Source organism: Alosa sapidissima, chromosome 21, assembly GCF_018492685.1.
Source record: "Alosa sapidissima isolate fAloSap1 chromosome 21, fAloSap1.pri, whole genome shotgun sequence".
In the NCBI taxonomy this organism is placed as follows: domain Eukaryota; kingdom Metazoa; phylum Chordata; class Actinopteri; order Clupeiformes; family Clupeidae; genus Alosa; species Alosa sapidissima.
The window spans coordinates 7,398,192-7,416,626 of record NC_055977.1 but is presented as its reverse complement, the minus strand read 5'-3'; the positions used below and the strand labels follow the sequence as shown (position 1 = coordinate 7,416,626).

The 18,435-nt window shown below is 39.4% G+C and overlaps 1 protein-coding gene across 11 annotated transcripts; it reads right to left on the bottom strand.

Moving 5' to 3' along the window:
• Positions 1-1,450: 1,450 nt before the first annotated feature.
• Positions 1,451-18,377, bottom strand: LOC121695646 (NACHT, LRR and PYD domains-containing protein 1 homolog). 11 transcript variants are annotated; one of them, XM_042076675.1, is made up of 12 exons: positions 18,230-18,377; positions 14,018-14,086; positions 7,964-8,056; positions 7,614-7,691; positions 7,016-7,081; positions 6,794-6,886; positions 6,586-6,651; positions 6,036-6,128; positions 5,868-5,903; positions 4,779-4,838; positions 3,141-3,233; positions 1,451-2,822 (listed from the first exon to the last, which is right to left on the bottom strand). In XM_042076675.1, exons 3-12 carry the CDS (start codon positions 8,053-8,055, stop codon positions 1,625-1,627), a joined length of 1,875 nt encoding a protein of 624 aa, XP_041932609.1. In that variant the 5' UTR covers position 8,056; positions 14,018-14,086; positions 18,230-18,377; the 3' UTR covers positions 1,451-1,624. The 11 variants fall into 11 exon arrangements, with proteins under 11 accessions (XP_041932609.1, XP_041932607.1, XP_041932611.1 ...); XM_042076673.1 differs by lacking the exons at positions 14,018-14,086; positions 18,230-18,377 and adding exons at positions 9,813-10,011; positions 13,466-13,544; XM_042076677.1 differs by lacking the exons at positions 14,018-14,086; positions 18,230-18,377 and adding an exon at positions 13,570-13,761.
• Positions 18,378-18,435: the final 58 nt, after the last annotated feature.

The following is an 18,435-nucleotide window of genomic DNA, read 5'->3' as shown; positions in this document are numbered from 1 at the left end:
TATTTATTTTAGTCTTAAGGTAACTGCTTATACACTGCACATATTTATATTTCATTTATACTACTCTAAACCACCTTCTGTAAATCAACTGTATACTACTGTCTACACTGCACTATATTTATTGTCCTGTCTATGCACCACCTGCCTATACTTTGTATATCACATTGCACTTTTTTTTTTGCACTTCTGGTTAGACGCAAAACTGCATTGCAATGGCAATGACAATAACGTTGAATAATCTAATCTAATATGTTCATATTGCAAAATATATTCTGTCACCTAAACGGAACCATAAAAACAGGCCCTCCCCAAAGGCCTCAATCTGTTACTAAATTGTAGGTCAGACACGGAGACACGGAGGACAGCCCATCCTGTGCTTCTACCACATCCACCACAACCTATAAACTGCAGAACATCAAAACAAACTTTGCCAGCATACAGTTTTAGGCCTAACTGAACAAACAACTTTTCCATTATCGTTAGATAGATAGATAGATGGATAGATGGATAGATAGATAGATAGATAGATAGATAGAAACTGTAATAACCCCCCAAGGTGAAATTCAAATTTCCAGTTTCTCTGTACCACAGATGTAACGAAAGCACACCAGAAGATAAATAGTTTCAATAAATACAAACAAATAGATAGCCATTGAATAAATATAAAGTGCAGGATAGTGTTGTCTATGAATAAATTAGAATATGGTAATAAATACCTCTGCAGAAATGTACTATGTGAGAGAGGGACACATCTGATACATGTTTATCGTTATTTCCTTACAATGGGCCTATCCCAGAATTATGGCACTAACCAAAAATCTAAATAAATGTGAATATTAATTCAGCCTATTTTCATAGGCTACTTGTTAATAGGCTAATTTCTACATGGAACATATTTTAGTAACTTCCCTTGACTTACAATAACTTCATATAGATATCCCACCTAATCAATTGTCACAATCGTATGTAGGTCTCCACAGTATAACCCCAATTTTTATATTTGAGTTGCCAGCATTTTGCCAGATGAACTCGAGGTTAATAGGCTGCACACATTCAAACCACACCAAGGCTCCAGGAAACACAACTTACACCAGTCAAAAGTTTGGACACACATTTATGGATTTTTTAAATTTTTTATGGATATTTATTTTGACTATTGTTACTTTGTGCAACAAAACTGAAGGTTGAAATAACACACGTGAGATTGTGTAGTAGGCTAAGCAAACAGAGTTTAAACAAGAAAATAATGATTTGTTCTTAAAAGCAGAGCCAACATTTACTGAGATGAGTGACTTTCTTTCACTCTTTCTATTTTCTCAACCACTTGAGTTGGAATGGCTTTCCATCAGACCCGTCCATCATGCTGCCTTTCTTTCAGTCAAATTAAATCAAACAGAATTCCAGGTGACTATTTCATGAGGCTGGTTATGATTGCACAGAAACAAAAAAGGAGAGAGAAAACATTGTTTTATTAAACGGAATGCATTTGTAGGTTTTGTGATATCAATATTTCCAGGTGTCCGTGTCCCCACCAAAACAATATGATTTATCAGGCCAATACTGTTTACAATGGCATCAAATAACATCAGGTTCTCAAAAAACAGTTGCAGGACACCCTTCCTGATCAGTGATGCGAATTATTCAGATGCTTCACCAAGTGGGGCTCTTTTAGTAGAAGGATCTGGTAAAATTGGGCCTTCCCTTTGGTTCCGCTAGACTGCAGACATTTGTAGATCTCCCTCATTCTATCTTCACTGGTCCTTGCTGCCATGATGTTTGAATGTTTTTCTTTATGGATCAAACCTTGTGAGAGCATCTCTTCTGCTATGGGAGGTATACATGTCACACGCTCAATGAGTGTAACTCTGTGATCATCAATAAAATGGGCCTCATTTTCAATCATTGCTGGGCTGTAGTTCTCCAGAATCGCTACCTGCCTCTTTGCTGTGCTCTTGTTGTATTCATCCTTATGAAATTCACCAATCCACTTACATTCACGGTCATGAACGCGAATCAGCTCCATTTTAAATTTGTCCTTGGGATCTTCAATGCGCACTTTAAAGAAGTTTGGGACAATTCTTGGATACCTAAATTGGATCTCTGAAGGAGTGATGTCGGAAAAACAGGAAGTTCTGAGTTGGTAGAAGGTCCCCAACCTTAAAGGCTCTTCAGGTCTGGGTAGAGGGATCGGACAATAGTTGGCACTGTTCTCCTTTACACGCTGTAGTAGAATGGGCTCCTCGGGCATGAGATAAGTGTGAAGAATAAGGGGTGAAACTCCAGCACAGTAGTGTACCAATGCCCCATGCGCAGAAAGTGACAGAAAGTCTTGAAACTTCTTGATGATGAGCCCGAGAAAGGAAAAGGTGGGCTTAGAGACTCTGCCGTGGAATCGGGTCAAGTCACATTTTTCCAAGGACACTCTACTCTTCTGCCAATGTAGAACCTTCACAGAATCATGCAGTGATGCTTCAACACCTCCCAAACAGAGAAAATGTGTCAGGTGGATCTCCTCCAGTTCCCCCTCTAGAAGTGTAATGTTCAGCAAAGGACCAGCTGGTTCATATGATTCCATTATCCCATGAAGTACTTCCCAATTCACAACACGATACTGTATCTTCACGTCTGTAGAACAGACCCAGCGTATACCAGTTTGTGTACACTCAAACTGTCCAGAACTACAGGTCTGCACAAACAATGGAAAACCCTCTTCTGTGGATACAGAGGGCTTCGCCTTAATCCAATTGGTTGAATTTGTCACGTCTGCACAGCGATTGCACTTCCACTTTAGGACACTATGTAGGTAGCCCTCATGTTCTGACCTGTACATTATGTAAGAATAGCTGTTACATATTAATTACAATAAATATTACACCAGACCTTAAATATTACTGAACAATAGATACGGCAACTGATCCACCTGGACACTGCATTGACAATTTGATATCAGAGATGATCAGAGATGAGGCAGAGTAGGTATGAGATACATGCAAGCCATTTTCAAGGCCATTAACTCATTTCACTGAGTAAGATGAGTTTTTAGGGGTTGATCAATGGCTGGAGTGCATCTTTAACAGTGTTCCCATGTAGTTAGCTAAATTGTTTATGTTATTGCATAGAATGTATAAGTGTATTCTCACCTCTGAGAGCCTTGGCAACTATGATTGCCCTCATTTCCATCCACTGTTAATGTATCTGGTTTCTGCGAGACCTTAGCAGCACATTTTGTCATCCTACAGGGACGGTGAAAAAACAGATAATTACAATCAAAATATCTTTGGAAATGGTGCTACATTACTCATTTAGAAGTAATGTAGCCATCTCAAGACAAATGAAAAACATGAATCAGTATAACCTAGCATTTTAGCTTCTTTGTTGAAATGAAGTAAACAACTAGAACCTTGTAGCACACCATTGGGCCAAAAAAGAATGGTGTACAGTATGGATGGACTGGCTCTGCTACTGAAGGAACACAGAGCCTAATTTGCATTAGAGAAAAGGTTTATGAGGAACACTGCGAGAAAAGGTGCACTAAGTTATCTGGACAAAGTAACTGCCTTTCAAACCTTTGAAAATTCCAAATGCCAAAAAGAATAGGGCTGAAGGAGCATGGTTCATTTGAATGGGAAAAATATTCATAGGTGCATAGGTGACCCCTATATAAGATAAGGAACATAGGGGTCACCCCTATCAGATAAGGAACATAGGGGTCACCCCTATCAGCCTGGGTGCCATCCGAACGTACCACAACATTTGAGGTCGGGAAGTTTGGTCTGGCATTGCTCCATTGTGGAGCAACTATGCTCGCCCGAAATCTGGCGGACCAATCAAATCGGACTTTAGGATGATGGACAGGTGAGCAACAACGCATCGTCTATCACGTCATCTGAGCATGCTTAGGTTGATTATGTTTGCAACAAAAACGCTGTGGCTAGAAGGAGACAGATGGCTTCTAAGACCCCATATGGAATATGCATATTATTTCAATGATATTCAATGGTTTTATCACTGAAAACGATTATTTCTGAAAACTTTGGCCAAAGTTGAGATGTGGGAAAACTCATGGTTTCACTTTCATCAAGGGAAAACAGCGTGTTGCATTGTGACATGTTGTTCCCTCGTTCGTTTGAAATCTCTGATTGACCACCTGTTCGAGGGATTTGCGACAGCCTTTCCCAGCTGTTTATAACATGTTTGTAGCATATCAGTGTTCAACAGAATTATTTTTAAAAACGGAGGGGATATAAGCTATCAGTTTTTTCCAAATAGCGTACCTTACTACGTATCTCTTAGATTTCGCTAATGAGTGTTGTAGGAGATATTGACGGCACAATAACTTTTACAAAAGACCAGAAAACAATGTTAAGGCATTTGTGGAGAAGAAGGATGGTTCGTGTGTTCTTCCTACATTTCACGGTAAGTTATTTCGTTGCTCTGATTGGTTATGTCTATCCAATTGAGTGCAGAGGCATTCCCCCCCTGTATCGGTTGAAAACCCATAATTACGTCCCAATGGAGCAGTATCAGACTCATATTCTGATTAGAATTGAGTATGGCTACGTCAGGCTAATCAGATGAGGGTCCCCTTTACAAAATGGATGTGAGGTCTGGGCTTGGGTTCAAGAAAAACAAATTCAGGCCAGTGTCATGTTACCAGTAATAACAAAAGAGGATGTAACCAACTTCACACTAACACATATTATACTGTATATATAGCGATTTGTTATCGAACAGAGTATGCACTATGACCACAAATTAGGAAATGTCTTTTTACTTACCTCTTAAATCCCCGGCGATTAAAGCTTTGGCGAATAAAAATACCTTTGACTTTGTGTGTTCTGTAATATGAATACATACAGTCTGAAATCACTCTGCCAAAACAGAGTCTATCTTTGTTATTACATTCAGTGATTTGCTGCTTTCCATTGCAAGTCGGAAGTCGATCATTCTGTGTCGGTTTTCCAGACTTCCAATCTAAATGCATTCCAGTGCATCTTCTCGGAAGAACATGGATGCCAACAGGAATCTAATGTTATGGTTGTTTAGTCACATTGATGTAGCTAGCTTAGCTAACAAGGATGAGAGTAGGCTAGTAAAAACTTCTACCAAGACCCTGGGCGTAGCGCGACTGGCTGAGGCACCTGCACCATATGCCGGCGACCAGGGTTCGATTCCCGCCCCGTGGTCCTTTCCGGATCCCACCCTGACTCTCTCTCCCACTCGCTTCCTGTCATTCTCCACTATCCTATCAGATTTTATCAGAAAAAAAATTGACAAACAGGTAATTCTACTTAAACTATTTCAACGTAATAAACATGTTTAGAAATCATTTGGATGGTTAAATGACCTGTCCCGGTGAAAATGGTGACTTTCCCCGCTGCCCCTAGCGTCCCCAGGCGGAAAACCAACCTTGCAACATTGAGACTACTGTCCCGGAAAGAGAAGTGAGAAACAAGAAACTCGTTTTAAATCGTGTTTCTTACCTTGTAACATCCACATTGTTCTGCCAAACTTATGCTAACCGTTTCGCTAGCTTGTAAACAAATCCATGTGCTTTATTGTTACCTTTTTCCACAGTTTGAAATAGAATAATGCACAATTTCTCCAGCAGAGGGGTAAATATAGCTAATCCTGCCAAGTTTCCCTTTAAAGTTCAATATTGCTGTGACGTCAACCATGGAATTCGTCAATTTAGTCTACATGGACCTTGCCTGAGTTTCCGATTTGGACTCCCGACTTGAATGGCTGTTCCATTGCACTTTTCCGAATCGGAGGTCGTTTTTACCCCAAGTTCTGAGTACAATGGAACGCAGCATAATCCCTTATAGAGCGACAACAAACAACCCTCTCTAAAGATGTTTTCTTACTTCTTAGATCCTTGACAACTTGTTGATTGTTCACTCCTTTAAAAAAAGTTTTTAAAAAAAAGAAACATTGATGCACACTGCCAACCTAATTGTTAAATGACATATACTGTATGTAAAATTAGGCAACATCATGCCATCTTCATATAGGTTGTAATGAGTTTCTCTTACTTCTGAGATCCTTGACGACTGTGACATCCTTCAGTTTCCCCCAGTGTGATGGAAACATCCACATCTAAAAGATCAGTGCTGCCTGCTTCCATCCTTACATGTATTAAATAAGATCATAAGCATTTTCAGTTAATATTAAACGGATGCAGGAGAGTATTGTTGCGCTCAGATGATCTAGAGTTTAGCCAGGTGCGTTTAAACCAAGAGTTGTTTGCTCTTGCTCCCAAAATTAAATGGAAAAACTCTTTTCTGTAGACTTTGTTTAAGTCATTTCTTTCAGTGTGCGAACTCCTCTCTCTCAGATAATATTAAACCAAATTCTGTATATAAAACCAATTTTTGTACGGGTGTGTTGGTTACATGTGTTATTAAAAAAAAATGCCCTCTGGTCGTCTGTAATGTCTGAATGGTTAAGGTCAACAAATGTTAAAGTTATATTTTTCTGCGAATGGAATAATTCTATAAAGAAAAAAAATGTGGCAAAATGAACACCTAGGAAGCCTTGTATTGCTCCTTCAGACAACACTAGGTGTTTATTCTTTCCTCTTACCTCTCAGAGCTCCTGGGACTGACATTCTCTTGATTTTCAACCTCAACACATGCAGAAGTTGCGCTCCTTTTTAAAAATGAAACAAACATTGACACATACTCTACCCACCTCATTGTGCATGTTTGGTTGGCATACTGTGTAAAATTAGGCAACGTTACTCTTCCATATTTGTCTTCAAATGAACAGCCTTGAATTGTATTTATCTTACTTCTTAGATCCTTGACGACTATGATGTCGCTCAGGTTCACTCAGTCTGATTGAAACTTCCACATTTACAAGATCAGTGCTGTCTTCTCTCGTCCTATACAGTTATAAAATACACAATAATAAGCTCAGGAAACATTGCAAAATTATCATATATGAGCAAAGAAATTAGCCTTTTAGTGTTTCTGATTTGTTGGTGAAGAGGAGTGCAAATGCAAAATCTTACCTCTTACAACTTGTACGACATAAAGTCTCTTGATTTTCAATTGATCCATGTGCAACATGAAAAACACTTAAAAAAGACTTTGATACTTGATAGGCATACTCTGTAATAAACAACCTACAATTCTTCTCTTCTTGGATCCTTGACAGCTGTAATATCCTCATTCACTGTGACGGAAATTTCCAGATCTGAAAGGTCACTGCTTCCTTCTGTCCTCCTTGAGATTTGCTCATCGATACATATAGCCCCATAACATGAGTAAATATTCTATAAATTCCTCATTGTTGATGTGTTAGACAAACTAATTCCCTCATGCCAGTTTGCCAAGATTGTTATCAACGAACATATACTGTAACATACTGTATTGTTGCTGCATGTAATTGCATGAATTACAGAGCAAAGCCATCACTGTCATCAGTCACTTATGAAGAGCCTAAATGGACTTCTGTTCAATAAGGTTCACAAACATAAAGCGTTGCAATTCAAGTAATTCAGTATTACTTAGCTTTTTATATATACATTTAAATTTGAAAACAACTGAACTGAAAAGAATCCTTTAAAGCAATCAAGAGAAAATGTAGGATAGACTCCTTATCCATACCTCTCCGGGTCCTCATCACTGACATTTTGTTGATTTTCAACTGATATAGGGATCTCAACACATGCAGAAGCTGTGCTCCTTTATAAAAATGAAACAAACATTGACGATGATTTCACACTGTATGCCAACCGAAAACTGAGGTGGGGTATAGTACCCACCTCAGTATAGCCTAGTACTCACCACAGTTTGTGGTTGGCATACAGTGTAAAATCAGTCACACCGGTGTGAGAGAAATATTCTTAGAAAATGAATGTTCTAAAGACTATCTGGGTTCATTGAATTGAACATGGAATTTTAGAACCTCACATTGTAAACTCCCCTTGCTGAAGGATTAAATTATGTTTTCTTACTTTTTAGATCCTTGACGACTGTGATGCTCCTCAGGTTCAGTCAGTTTGATTGAAACTTCCACATCTAAAAGATCAGTCCTGTTTTTTCTCATCCTTTACAGTTATAAAATACACAATAAACTCAATAAAAATTACATTCATCAACATTGATGTGTAGATTCTGTACTGAAAAAGCTTAAACAATCACAGTTATTCATCCTTGGCTACTTCACCACCACTACCTCTGAAGTCAAAAAACCTTGGTGTCATAATTTACTCTACACTTTCCTTTGACTCTCACATCAAATACATCAAATATCACTAAAACAGCCTTCATCCATCTCAAAAACATTTCTAAACTCCGCCCGTCCCTTAACCCCACTGCTGAGACTCTCATTCATGCTTTCATAACCTCCAGACTTACTGTAATGCCCCGCTCTTTGGTGTCTCAGCAAAGAGATTAGACAGGCTACAATACATACAAAATTCCGCAGCAAGAGTTCTCACCCGTACCAGGCCCTGGCAACATATCACTCCCATCCTCCATCAACTACACTGGCTCCCTGTACAATACCGTATTCAATTCAAAATCATTCTTGTTTTCAAAGCCCAACATAATCTTGCACCATCCTATCTTTCAAGTGAGTGCAAGTGCAAGTGGGGCAGCCGTGGCCTACTGGTTAGCGCTTCGGACTTGTAACCGGTAACCGGTAACCGGTGCCGGTTCGAACCCCGACCAGTAGGAACAGCTAAAGTGCCCTTGAGCAAGGCACCACACTCCTCACTGCTCCCCGAGCGCTGCTGTTGTAGCAGACAGCTCACTGTGCTGGGATTAGTGTGTGCTTCACCTCACTGTGTGCTGAGTGTGTTTCACTAATTCACAAATTGGGATAAATGCAGAGACCAAATTTCCCTCACGAAATAAAGAGTATATATACTTATATATAAGCCTTCTGACCCCTTACCAACCAACCTGCTGATGCCCACCTCCTATCCACCCCCACTGCACATCTCCGTTCCATGGGTGAAAGGGCTTTTAGCGTGGCTGGCCCCAAACTCTGGAACAACCCTCCCACTTGCACTACGTCAAATCACTTCACTGTCCACCTTTAAATGCATGCTGAAAGCACCTTTTCACTCTAGCTTTTCCTTCCTACTCATAACCACCCCTCCTCCACCCCACTCGCTCCCCTGTCTATCTATTGTTGTTTTATTTTATTTTTTATTCTATTTTTGTTGTCAATGTTTGTCCCCTGTTGAATGTATAGTGTATTGTAAGTGTACAATCTAAATGTATTGTCCCAGTATATTGCTTTTATGCTGCTTTTATGTCTGCTACTCTTGTCTAGTACTGTCCCTGTATGATACTTTTATGTTGCTCTTATGTCTATGTAACTCTTGTCTTATTGTGTACAGTGTCCTTGGGTATAACATGAAAGGCGCTTTAAATAAAATGTATTATTATTATTATTATTATTAGATTAGGCCTAGTGACCAAAAAACCTTATGGCTTCATGTCAGTAGCGATGTTTGTAATTGAAGGTAAAAGATTATACACTGCCTATTTGTTTGGCATAGCCACACCAACTGAAAATAGAAAAAGCAACATTAAGTCTTTCTAATCAAGAAGAAGAAACTGAAATGATTTAAAGCAATTAGAAGAGAGTAACTCCTAATCTTCTATATATATATATATATATATAGAGTAACAGGAATATCAATAGAGAATTATTTTTATTATATTAATATAATATAATAATAATAATATTATTATAGATAGGAATCCTACACTCAGACATTATATTATTACTATTATTAGTGGTGGTGGTAGTAGTAGTAGCAGTAATTTTTACGGAAATGCTCACCATACCTTCTCCCTCCTTTGATGGACCTTGTACTTCTGACCTGAGTCTGCATTACTTCATACACAGGTTTGCAGTTGTCTTTATCAGCGTGATTTCCCATATTTCCCACATTCGCGTAGCCTCTTATTCACATGAGTATGAGGAATTATAGCCAGGCCTGCCACAGAAATTTAGAGAAGGTTCCGGACTATCCAACCTATTTCACTACAGAAGTGAGATCAGGTGAAAAGAGTCAACAGACACTGTGAGAAAGATAGTGATGTGAGAGGATGTGATACACATTTAAAAAGCACGCAGGAAACAGGAAACCACACATTTATCCCAAACCGCGGTTTCTCTTGAGTGTACAGTAGTTGGTTTGACTTTTGACTGCACAACACACTGTCTGAAATAATGTGTATTTAATTTATGTATTGGACTATACTGCATTTAAAAATAGGCCTACAGTGCGATGGAAATTGCGATGGAAGTTGCTGTGTTTTTAGCTGTTTGTTGCGAAAAAATTGCGAGAGGAAGTGAAAATTGCAAAAATAGTTGCGATTTTTTTTTTATTATTATTTTTTAATTGAGGGTAATTAAGGTTAGTAAGACCAAAATTACACGGATCATCTTGATGCTTATTAAAAAGGATAAGTAAAGGTAAATAGTAAGGGTTACAGAAAATCAAAGTTGGCCTACTTTATTTTTGTAAATACTTTGACTGGGGTAATTCACAAAGCAGTATAACCTTTCGTAGAACTGTCCAAAAAAGACAGCACCCTAAAGAGATGGCATAATGTCATATGTTTCAATACATTCATATATGTTGTAATTCATAGCCTATTAAGTTCATATCTTTTTAATAATTCATATTCTGTGACTTGCATAATTACTAATAGCCAACTAAGTATCTAGTAATTTCATATTGATTTAAACTATTAGACTGCACTTTTCTTTAATGTTATTACATTGGTGGTGTGTAAGTCTAATTGACTGCCTGCCACTTTAAGGACGTGAGAGTAGGGTAATAACATATCTAAGTGAATTGGAACGCTTGCATCTCACTGTGTTCGGCTACGACTGGAAATAACTTTTTGCATAGTGCATTACGATATGTGGATAGAATTCGGAATGTTTTCTATGTCATTAGTTAAAATAAATGTTAAAAAATAACTCGTATGAAATCATTCTTGGATCATAGAAGAGGTAAATGTCTTACAATGTTATTCATTTCTATGATTTTGGTAGCACTGCACTACACAAACTGAGCCCACAAGCTAGCAAACATGACACGAGCTAAAAGGACATCTCCAGGTGTAAACGTTTGCCAATGGGTTGCATATTGTAGCCTACTCAAATGTCAGTAAACCAAGTAGGCCTTAATTAACTTACTTTCATAGCTTAGGCAGGTTAGCAACACTAGGCTGAGATGACAGATGCAAGTAAAGCAGATCATTAACGTTAGCCTTCTATTTATTGTCATCCAAACTGCAGAGGAGTGAACAAGTTATGGACCCTTTCAAGAGAGTTCCATTATCAGCATCATAGTTGGCCCCACAAGACTACCTTTTTAACATTCCATATGTTATCTTAATGTAGAGGAAGTAGATTGGGGCCCAAATAGAACGTTCAAGCATTGTTTTTGTTTTTATTGTTGAAAGGGTCTATAGGGCAGTCTCTGCAGAAGTGAGTGTGGCATCTGAGTCAATATTCTGCGCGAGGGGCTCTTGTGGTGGGTGAAATTTTACGGGGAAACCATGACGATTGGTCAAATTTGCGAAAAAGTTGCAGTGTTTGGACAAAATTGCGAGGTCGCCCAGAATTCACGAGGATTTGTTGAATTTGCGTTAATTGTTGTGATCGCAATATCGCGAATTCCTGTAGGGACTGGTAAAGGCGTTACTGAGATATGAGCTAATTTCCTGTATCTCTAGCGCCCCCCTAGTGGTCGAAGGTCACCAAAGGTATTGTGTGTCCTCAGGATTGGGTCCCAAGTCCATATACCAAGTTTGGTTTCCATATGTGAATGCATTGCTGAGATATGAGCCTACTTCCTGTGATTATAGCGCCCCCCTAGTGGTCAAAAGACTCCAAATTTATTGTGCGTCCTCAGGATGGGGTCTCAAGTCCATGTACCAAGTTTGGTTTAGATATGTGTAAGCATTGCTGAGATATGAACCTACTTCCTGTGATTATAGCGCCACACAGTGGTCAAAATTTACCAATTAATTGGCTGTTACGGGCGGATGGTTTTAGGTTTGAAGACAAAAAGGGATAACTTTTTTGAGGCTTGGACTGAAGATTATGTGTGTCAAGTTTGGTGTCAATCGGACAAACTTTGTGACTTGTGAAAACTTTTAGGTGTTTTTGATTAAATCCAATATGGCGGCCGGATCAATTACGTTGACATCACAAATTTACATCTGTCGGACTTACGACCTCCCATAGTATTAACAATCACCATTAGTAAGTTTTAATTCCAAACACAACACCCGTTACAGGCCAAAAGGTAAATTTGCTAATTATAGCGCCACCTATAAGTCAAAAGTCATTATATTTATTGAGCCTCCTCCTTATTTGGTCCTGACCCCATGTACCGAGTTTGGTTTTGATACGTGAAAGCTTTGCTGAGATATCACTTCACTTCCTGTTTGGTGGCTTCGCCGTCAATTATGATTGGCTGTTACGGGCGAACGGTTTTAGATTTGAAGACAAAAAGGAATAACTTTTTTGAGGCTTGGACTAAAGATTATGTGTGTCAAGTTTGGTGTCAATCGGACAAACTTTGTGACCTGTGAAAACTTTTAGGTGTTTTTGATTAAATCCAATATGGCGGAAAATCCATCATGGCGGAAAATGACATCATAGGGTGCCTTGAACTCGGCTTGGTCCAAGGATTCCAACGATACCTCATATTTGACAATAGAGCCAATGGGTCAAAAGTTACTTGTATGAACGCACGTCCAACTTTGGCCTCTTGGTGGCGCTAGAGTGCTCGAGGTGCCAACTTGAAACTAATCATGGGACTGTGCCTAATTTGTGTGCCAAATTTTACAACTTTTTTCCAGACGGTTCTATGGGCTGCCATAGACTTCCATGACGGAATAATAATAATAATAGGAAAACGTAGAAACACAATGGGTGTCTTCGCAGCTTCGCTGGTTGGCCCCCAATTGTTGAATCGTAAATTGTTATTATGGTGTGCACACGTGCCACAACATAATCTCCAACGTGAACTAGACATTTTTGACATTTTTGTTCAGTAACATTCACTCAATATAAACAAACTGATTTCATTTGAAATAACAATAAGAGTTTATGCCAAAAATAAGGTTCTAAGAGCCTCTGCCAAAAATAAAGAAAGTGGGTGAATTATCTGTTGAGTTGCTAGGTAACAGGGCAGCACGAAGGCTCAGGTTATTCTCAAACCACAGAAATGATGGCTGTGACACTTGCCACATCTAGAAAGTTGCAACGTTTAGAAACTGGGAGAGAATAAAACTCAATCTGAAAGCAAATTACCCAACACCTTCTGGTCTGTCTTTTTATCCATAATGAGGCCTAAATACACCAGACTTCACAATAATTGGAATTACCCACATTTTCATCAATGAAAGCCTTATCTCTTGCTTCTACCAAGGTTACATGACAACTGTGTCATGACTGATGGCCAGCTGACCTTGTCTGATAAGATTGCATCTGTTGCTCAGTCATGTCGAAAAAATCAGGCTGTACCTAACCCAACACGCCATCCAGCTCTTGGTACAGACCATTATCTCTCACCTTGACTCGGCTACTGTAATGCATTTCTAAGAAGCCTGTGTGCAGTGACACAGCTGCAGATGGCCCAGAATGCATGTGGCAGGGAGTCTGGTTTTCAATCAATCAAAAAGGCCACATGTTACCCTGCTGTTCATTGAGCATGGAGCTACCCTTAGCTGCCAATAGGCCTACATCTAATTAGCCCATTTCACAAGATGGGGCCGCTGTGTAAATCAACTTCCTGTGGAAGAGCACTGTCCCATAGACAGCAAAAGAAAAGTCCACAGGAAAGACAGAAACAGGAAGACATATTACCCTGCCAATTAAGGTATCATTAACATCAATGAGGCCGGACACCTGGACACTGTGAAATTGGTCTATTCAAGTCACTAATGCTTGCCTACAAAGATTGCTGGGTTACTCCCACTTAATTGCATTCAGGAGGTGAGCAGATTTACTTTCCTCTTACCTCTTGGAGTCCTGTGGCGTTCCTTGTTCTGTAAGTGATGTAGGCTAGTTGAGTATGTGAGTGTAGGCCCTTAGTGTGAGTGAGATTTGATGTTGTTAAAGGTCACATTCACTGACAAACCGTTTAATACTTGTTACTTTCGAAATACTATAGCTCACTCCAAGTTGCATATGCATGCTGCACGTGAAAATGATCTTCTACCCCCATTGCCCGCATTAGCCAATGAAAGAAAATACACGGAAAAACAAGCGAATCAGAAAGAGCCCTTCCCAATGACGCCGAAGGGAAACTGACTATTCATGGCCTCGCCCACCTTGGCTTGTGACCGCCTACAGGAAGACTGGAAGATTTTGCGGCTAGGGGATTGTCTCTCTGCAGCTAGTAGGAGCTAACAGCAAGTTGCCAACATGGCAGAAAAAAAATCGTGCCTGTTTTATTTCTGGCAATAACACATCAATGTTGCATGTCTTGCCTTAGAAACATGAGTTGAGGAAGAAATGGTTTGGATTTATCGTTGGAACACCACCACCGAAGTAGTGCAACATTAGTTCTGTGTTCCAATCATTTCGACAACACTCACTGCCTTAGAAAGTGGTTTTGCATCGATGTTCTGAAAACCTGGTTCTGTACCGTCATGACGATCGACCACCAGCTCACAGGCTGTAAGTACAAACAAACTTTTCCACCTAACGTCTGTTACAAAATAGCATGTTCATATTCTTCACGTTAGCATGCATGAAAAGGGTACAAGCAAGGCTTAGGCTAGCCTATATTACAGGAAGCTACACCAGGCACATAACTGAAGTGTTCTGTTCGCGACGTGTAAAATCAGAGAATGCCTAATAGGAGGGGCTCTGGTAAAATCCATTAGAGGAATGGTCTATTTTCCCGAACGTAGCCTACAGGCCACTAACACGCCAGGTGTAGCAACTTCCATTGATTAGGCCTATTGGAAGCTAATTGTTGCAGTACATAACGCGAACGGAATGCTTCAGTTACGTGCCTGGTGTAGCTACACTCATAAGAAACTGACCACACTACCCAGAGATTTAGCTTGTTGAACCTATAATCTTCTAACCTACACTGTAAGCGTTAAACCACAAATAATAATATTAGCAACAATATTTTATGCTCAACTAAGTACGGGTATTGTTCTAGTCTAAACAGGGAAAATCAAAAACACAATACCCCTGCACTATTAGGCTAAGTTGCTATCACTAGAGCTCAGGTATTTACACTTCAGTCTAATTTATGTCTTCTTGCCATTATTACATTGACATACAATGATGTTTTGTTTGATTACTTGCTGTTTACTTAGTGTTTTGTATGTCTTCCAGAGCACATCCTCATGTCAGGCTACACAGCTTTCTAGCCTACATTAGGTCATCACGTTAGAAGCAAAGGTTTGTGATCTAACTTTTATTGTTGCGCTAGTTCGTTTCTAGAAGTCTTTTTCTAGTAGTCTAATACAGGTTCTTATGTGCTCGTCAATGTTTTGGGAAGTCAATTCATGGGTTTCTTCAGGTCACTTTCCACAGGTGTATAAAATCAAGCACCTCGATTATGAATGCAGACTGCATGGTGCTTGATTAATACACCTGTGTAAATGGACCTGATGAAACCCATGAATTGCATAACAGATAGAATTGATATTACCGAATGTCTTCTTGTGGGTGTGCTACTTAGTACATCATACACCTTACCACAGTCACTAAAATATTTTTGTTTCCATTGTGCCAGTACAGTTTTGTGAGATAGTGAATGTCCTGTGTACTGTTAGTATCTTGTAACTTGACAGTAATACACATTTATTTACTTTAGGTACCCAAACAGAATACTTCATGAAAAGTATGAGTATTGATACAAGCACTTCGGATACACCATGGGCATGGGGGCCTGCTACCTCTACTGCCATCAAGCCTGTTCATCCAAGGCCAGCTAGAAGACCTCGGGTTGATCAAGAGGAGGAGGAGGATGAAAGCGACATCTCCACAATAACACCTGATGGCTCCACCTATGGCCCAGCGCAATCAAAGAGCAATGTAATAAAATCATCACAGCCAACGGATGTGTTTTGTGTGTTGTCCCTTCGGATCCCCAGGACAATACAAGCCAAAACAACAACTCAGACCTTTTTCCCTAAATAATCCCAGCACTATGTCTGAAACATATGACGATGATGTCTGCATCATCTGGCAAAAAGAGGACATTGTTAATTCTGTGCATAGTTTGGATGTTCTTGTTTTGTGTTTGCATTATTTTAATAGACTGCAATATTACTATTTGTCAGTGTTTCACGGACCACCTAGCAAAAAAAAAAAAAAACAGTAGACCTACTTCAACAGTATATTACACAATAGGCCTTCTTACTGAACCACCTTGCTTATTGTCTTTGCACCTTGCTTATGGTGTCAGAGGATTCGTATGATTTAAACTGGCATAGGTTACATCAGTGTTGCAGAACTGTTTGGATTTACATACAAGTTGGTTCAATATTGCAAACAACTCATCTATTATATTTTACCACATCTACTTGTGGAACACTTGAGAGAACTTGCGGACCACACTTTGAGTACCACTGCTGTATGTAAATATAATAAAGTTGTTTATAGACAATTGACCTGTTTTGTATATTTGTTTTAGGAGTTTCATCAGTTTTTGTCCCTTTTAAGCTAAAGGTTTATCTTACCTTTCATATCTTCAGTCTCACAGAGGGCCATAGTTGTCATAGTCGAATGTTTAGTGCATTTTGAAGGGAGTACATTATGCTAAGGCAGACTGGTTCTAATCCTGGGTACAGGGTCATACAGACAACAGGGGTACTGGTGTTGCCCATTTTTATAACCACATGACCAATCCCCTTACGAAAAAGTAGTATAGGAATCTTATAGTATTTGGGACAAAATATTATAGTAATCTTATAGGAATAATTGGGACATACTGTAGAAGTACTACTAATAACTCTATAATATCCTGTAACCGCTATAGTTTTTCTATAGTAGTCTTATAGTACCTATAGTATGTCCAAATACTATAGTATTCCTATAAGATTACTGTAATATTTAGTCCCAAAATACTATAAGATTCCTATAGTAGGCTACTTTTTCTGTCATACGTGACAGAAAACAACTTGAGTAGGCTAACCTCTGCCAATGTCAGGCTATCAAAGCCATAGTTCTCATTACCGGAGAAGTCTTACAGCACACATTCTCTGCTTCTGTAGGCATTCTGGTACAATTCCAGCAAAATATAGCTAGGTAGGCGTGTTTGCATTTAGATCTATCTATATATTGGGCTATGACCAAGTGGTCTTTCAATGATAGTAGCATGGAATTCAAACCATAACTATCTAGCTATTCCGATAGCATTAGCAGGCTAGGTCAGTGGCTGAACTGCATTTAGGGTGCTTACCTGTGTTGTGAAGTAAAATATCTACTAGGAAGATTGCAAAGACTTTTGACTGTGTAAAGAAATAGGTCTTTATTTTAAAACGTTTCCAACTGTTTATTACTTGAAAGCAAGATGACGATTGTCACAAACGTTTACCTCTTTTAGGAGAAATTTTAAGCTGACAGGCAATTGTTACCATTCTATTAAACCAACGTTCACAGAGAAACGATCAGGAAGCAGTTCTTCTTCCTACTCGAATACTAGGATCAAACACATGAAGTTGTATCTCCGAAGACATTTTGTGCAACAGTTTTGACTCGAGTTTTAGCCAGGTTTTAGCACTGTAAAGTTGAATATGGAGCATAGCACAGGCAGAATCGGATGAGGACGCACTGGAGGAAGCGTCACAGTACTGTTAGCCAATCAGAGGTGAATTCATTAGCATGTCATTAATATTCATGACTAGAGGCGAAATCCAGTCGTTCCTCCCCGCCCACCTTCCCCACCAAACTAGAACAGCATGAAACAGACGCAGGACAGCATTTTTTTCACCAAAACCGGCTCACAGGGCATTCATCAATACTACAGACCACTGCAAAATTAATGAAAAAACGATGAGATGAGACCTTTAAATGTCAATAAACACCCTGATTTTCCAACTGAAGAGAAAGATGCTCCTCTATATACAAGAAAGTAGCCTACAGATTGACCAATCACCATCCCTACAATTGTCATAGACACAAAACATGAGCCACTGACTAGGCCTATAGGCCTAACAGAGACATTCATTTTCACATTAGGCCAAGGGCATGACATAATCACCAAGTAGGCGACGTGTCTGTGTGATGCTGGCTACAAAGTCTGCCCAACATCTCAGTCATCTCCTGTCGTGTCATGCTCTGGTTGGTGGGACTCGCAGAATTTAAGAATAGGCACTGGTGGTGCAATGTTAGGGCTATATGCCAGTGGGCACGAGGGATTTCTCCTTAGGGAATCCCCCTCAGAAATAGCAGTAGAGATGTGTCGGT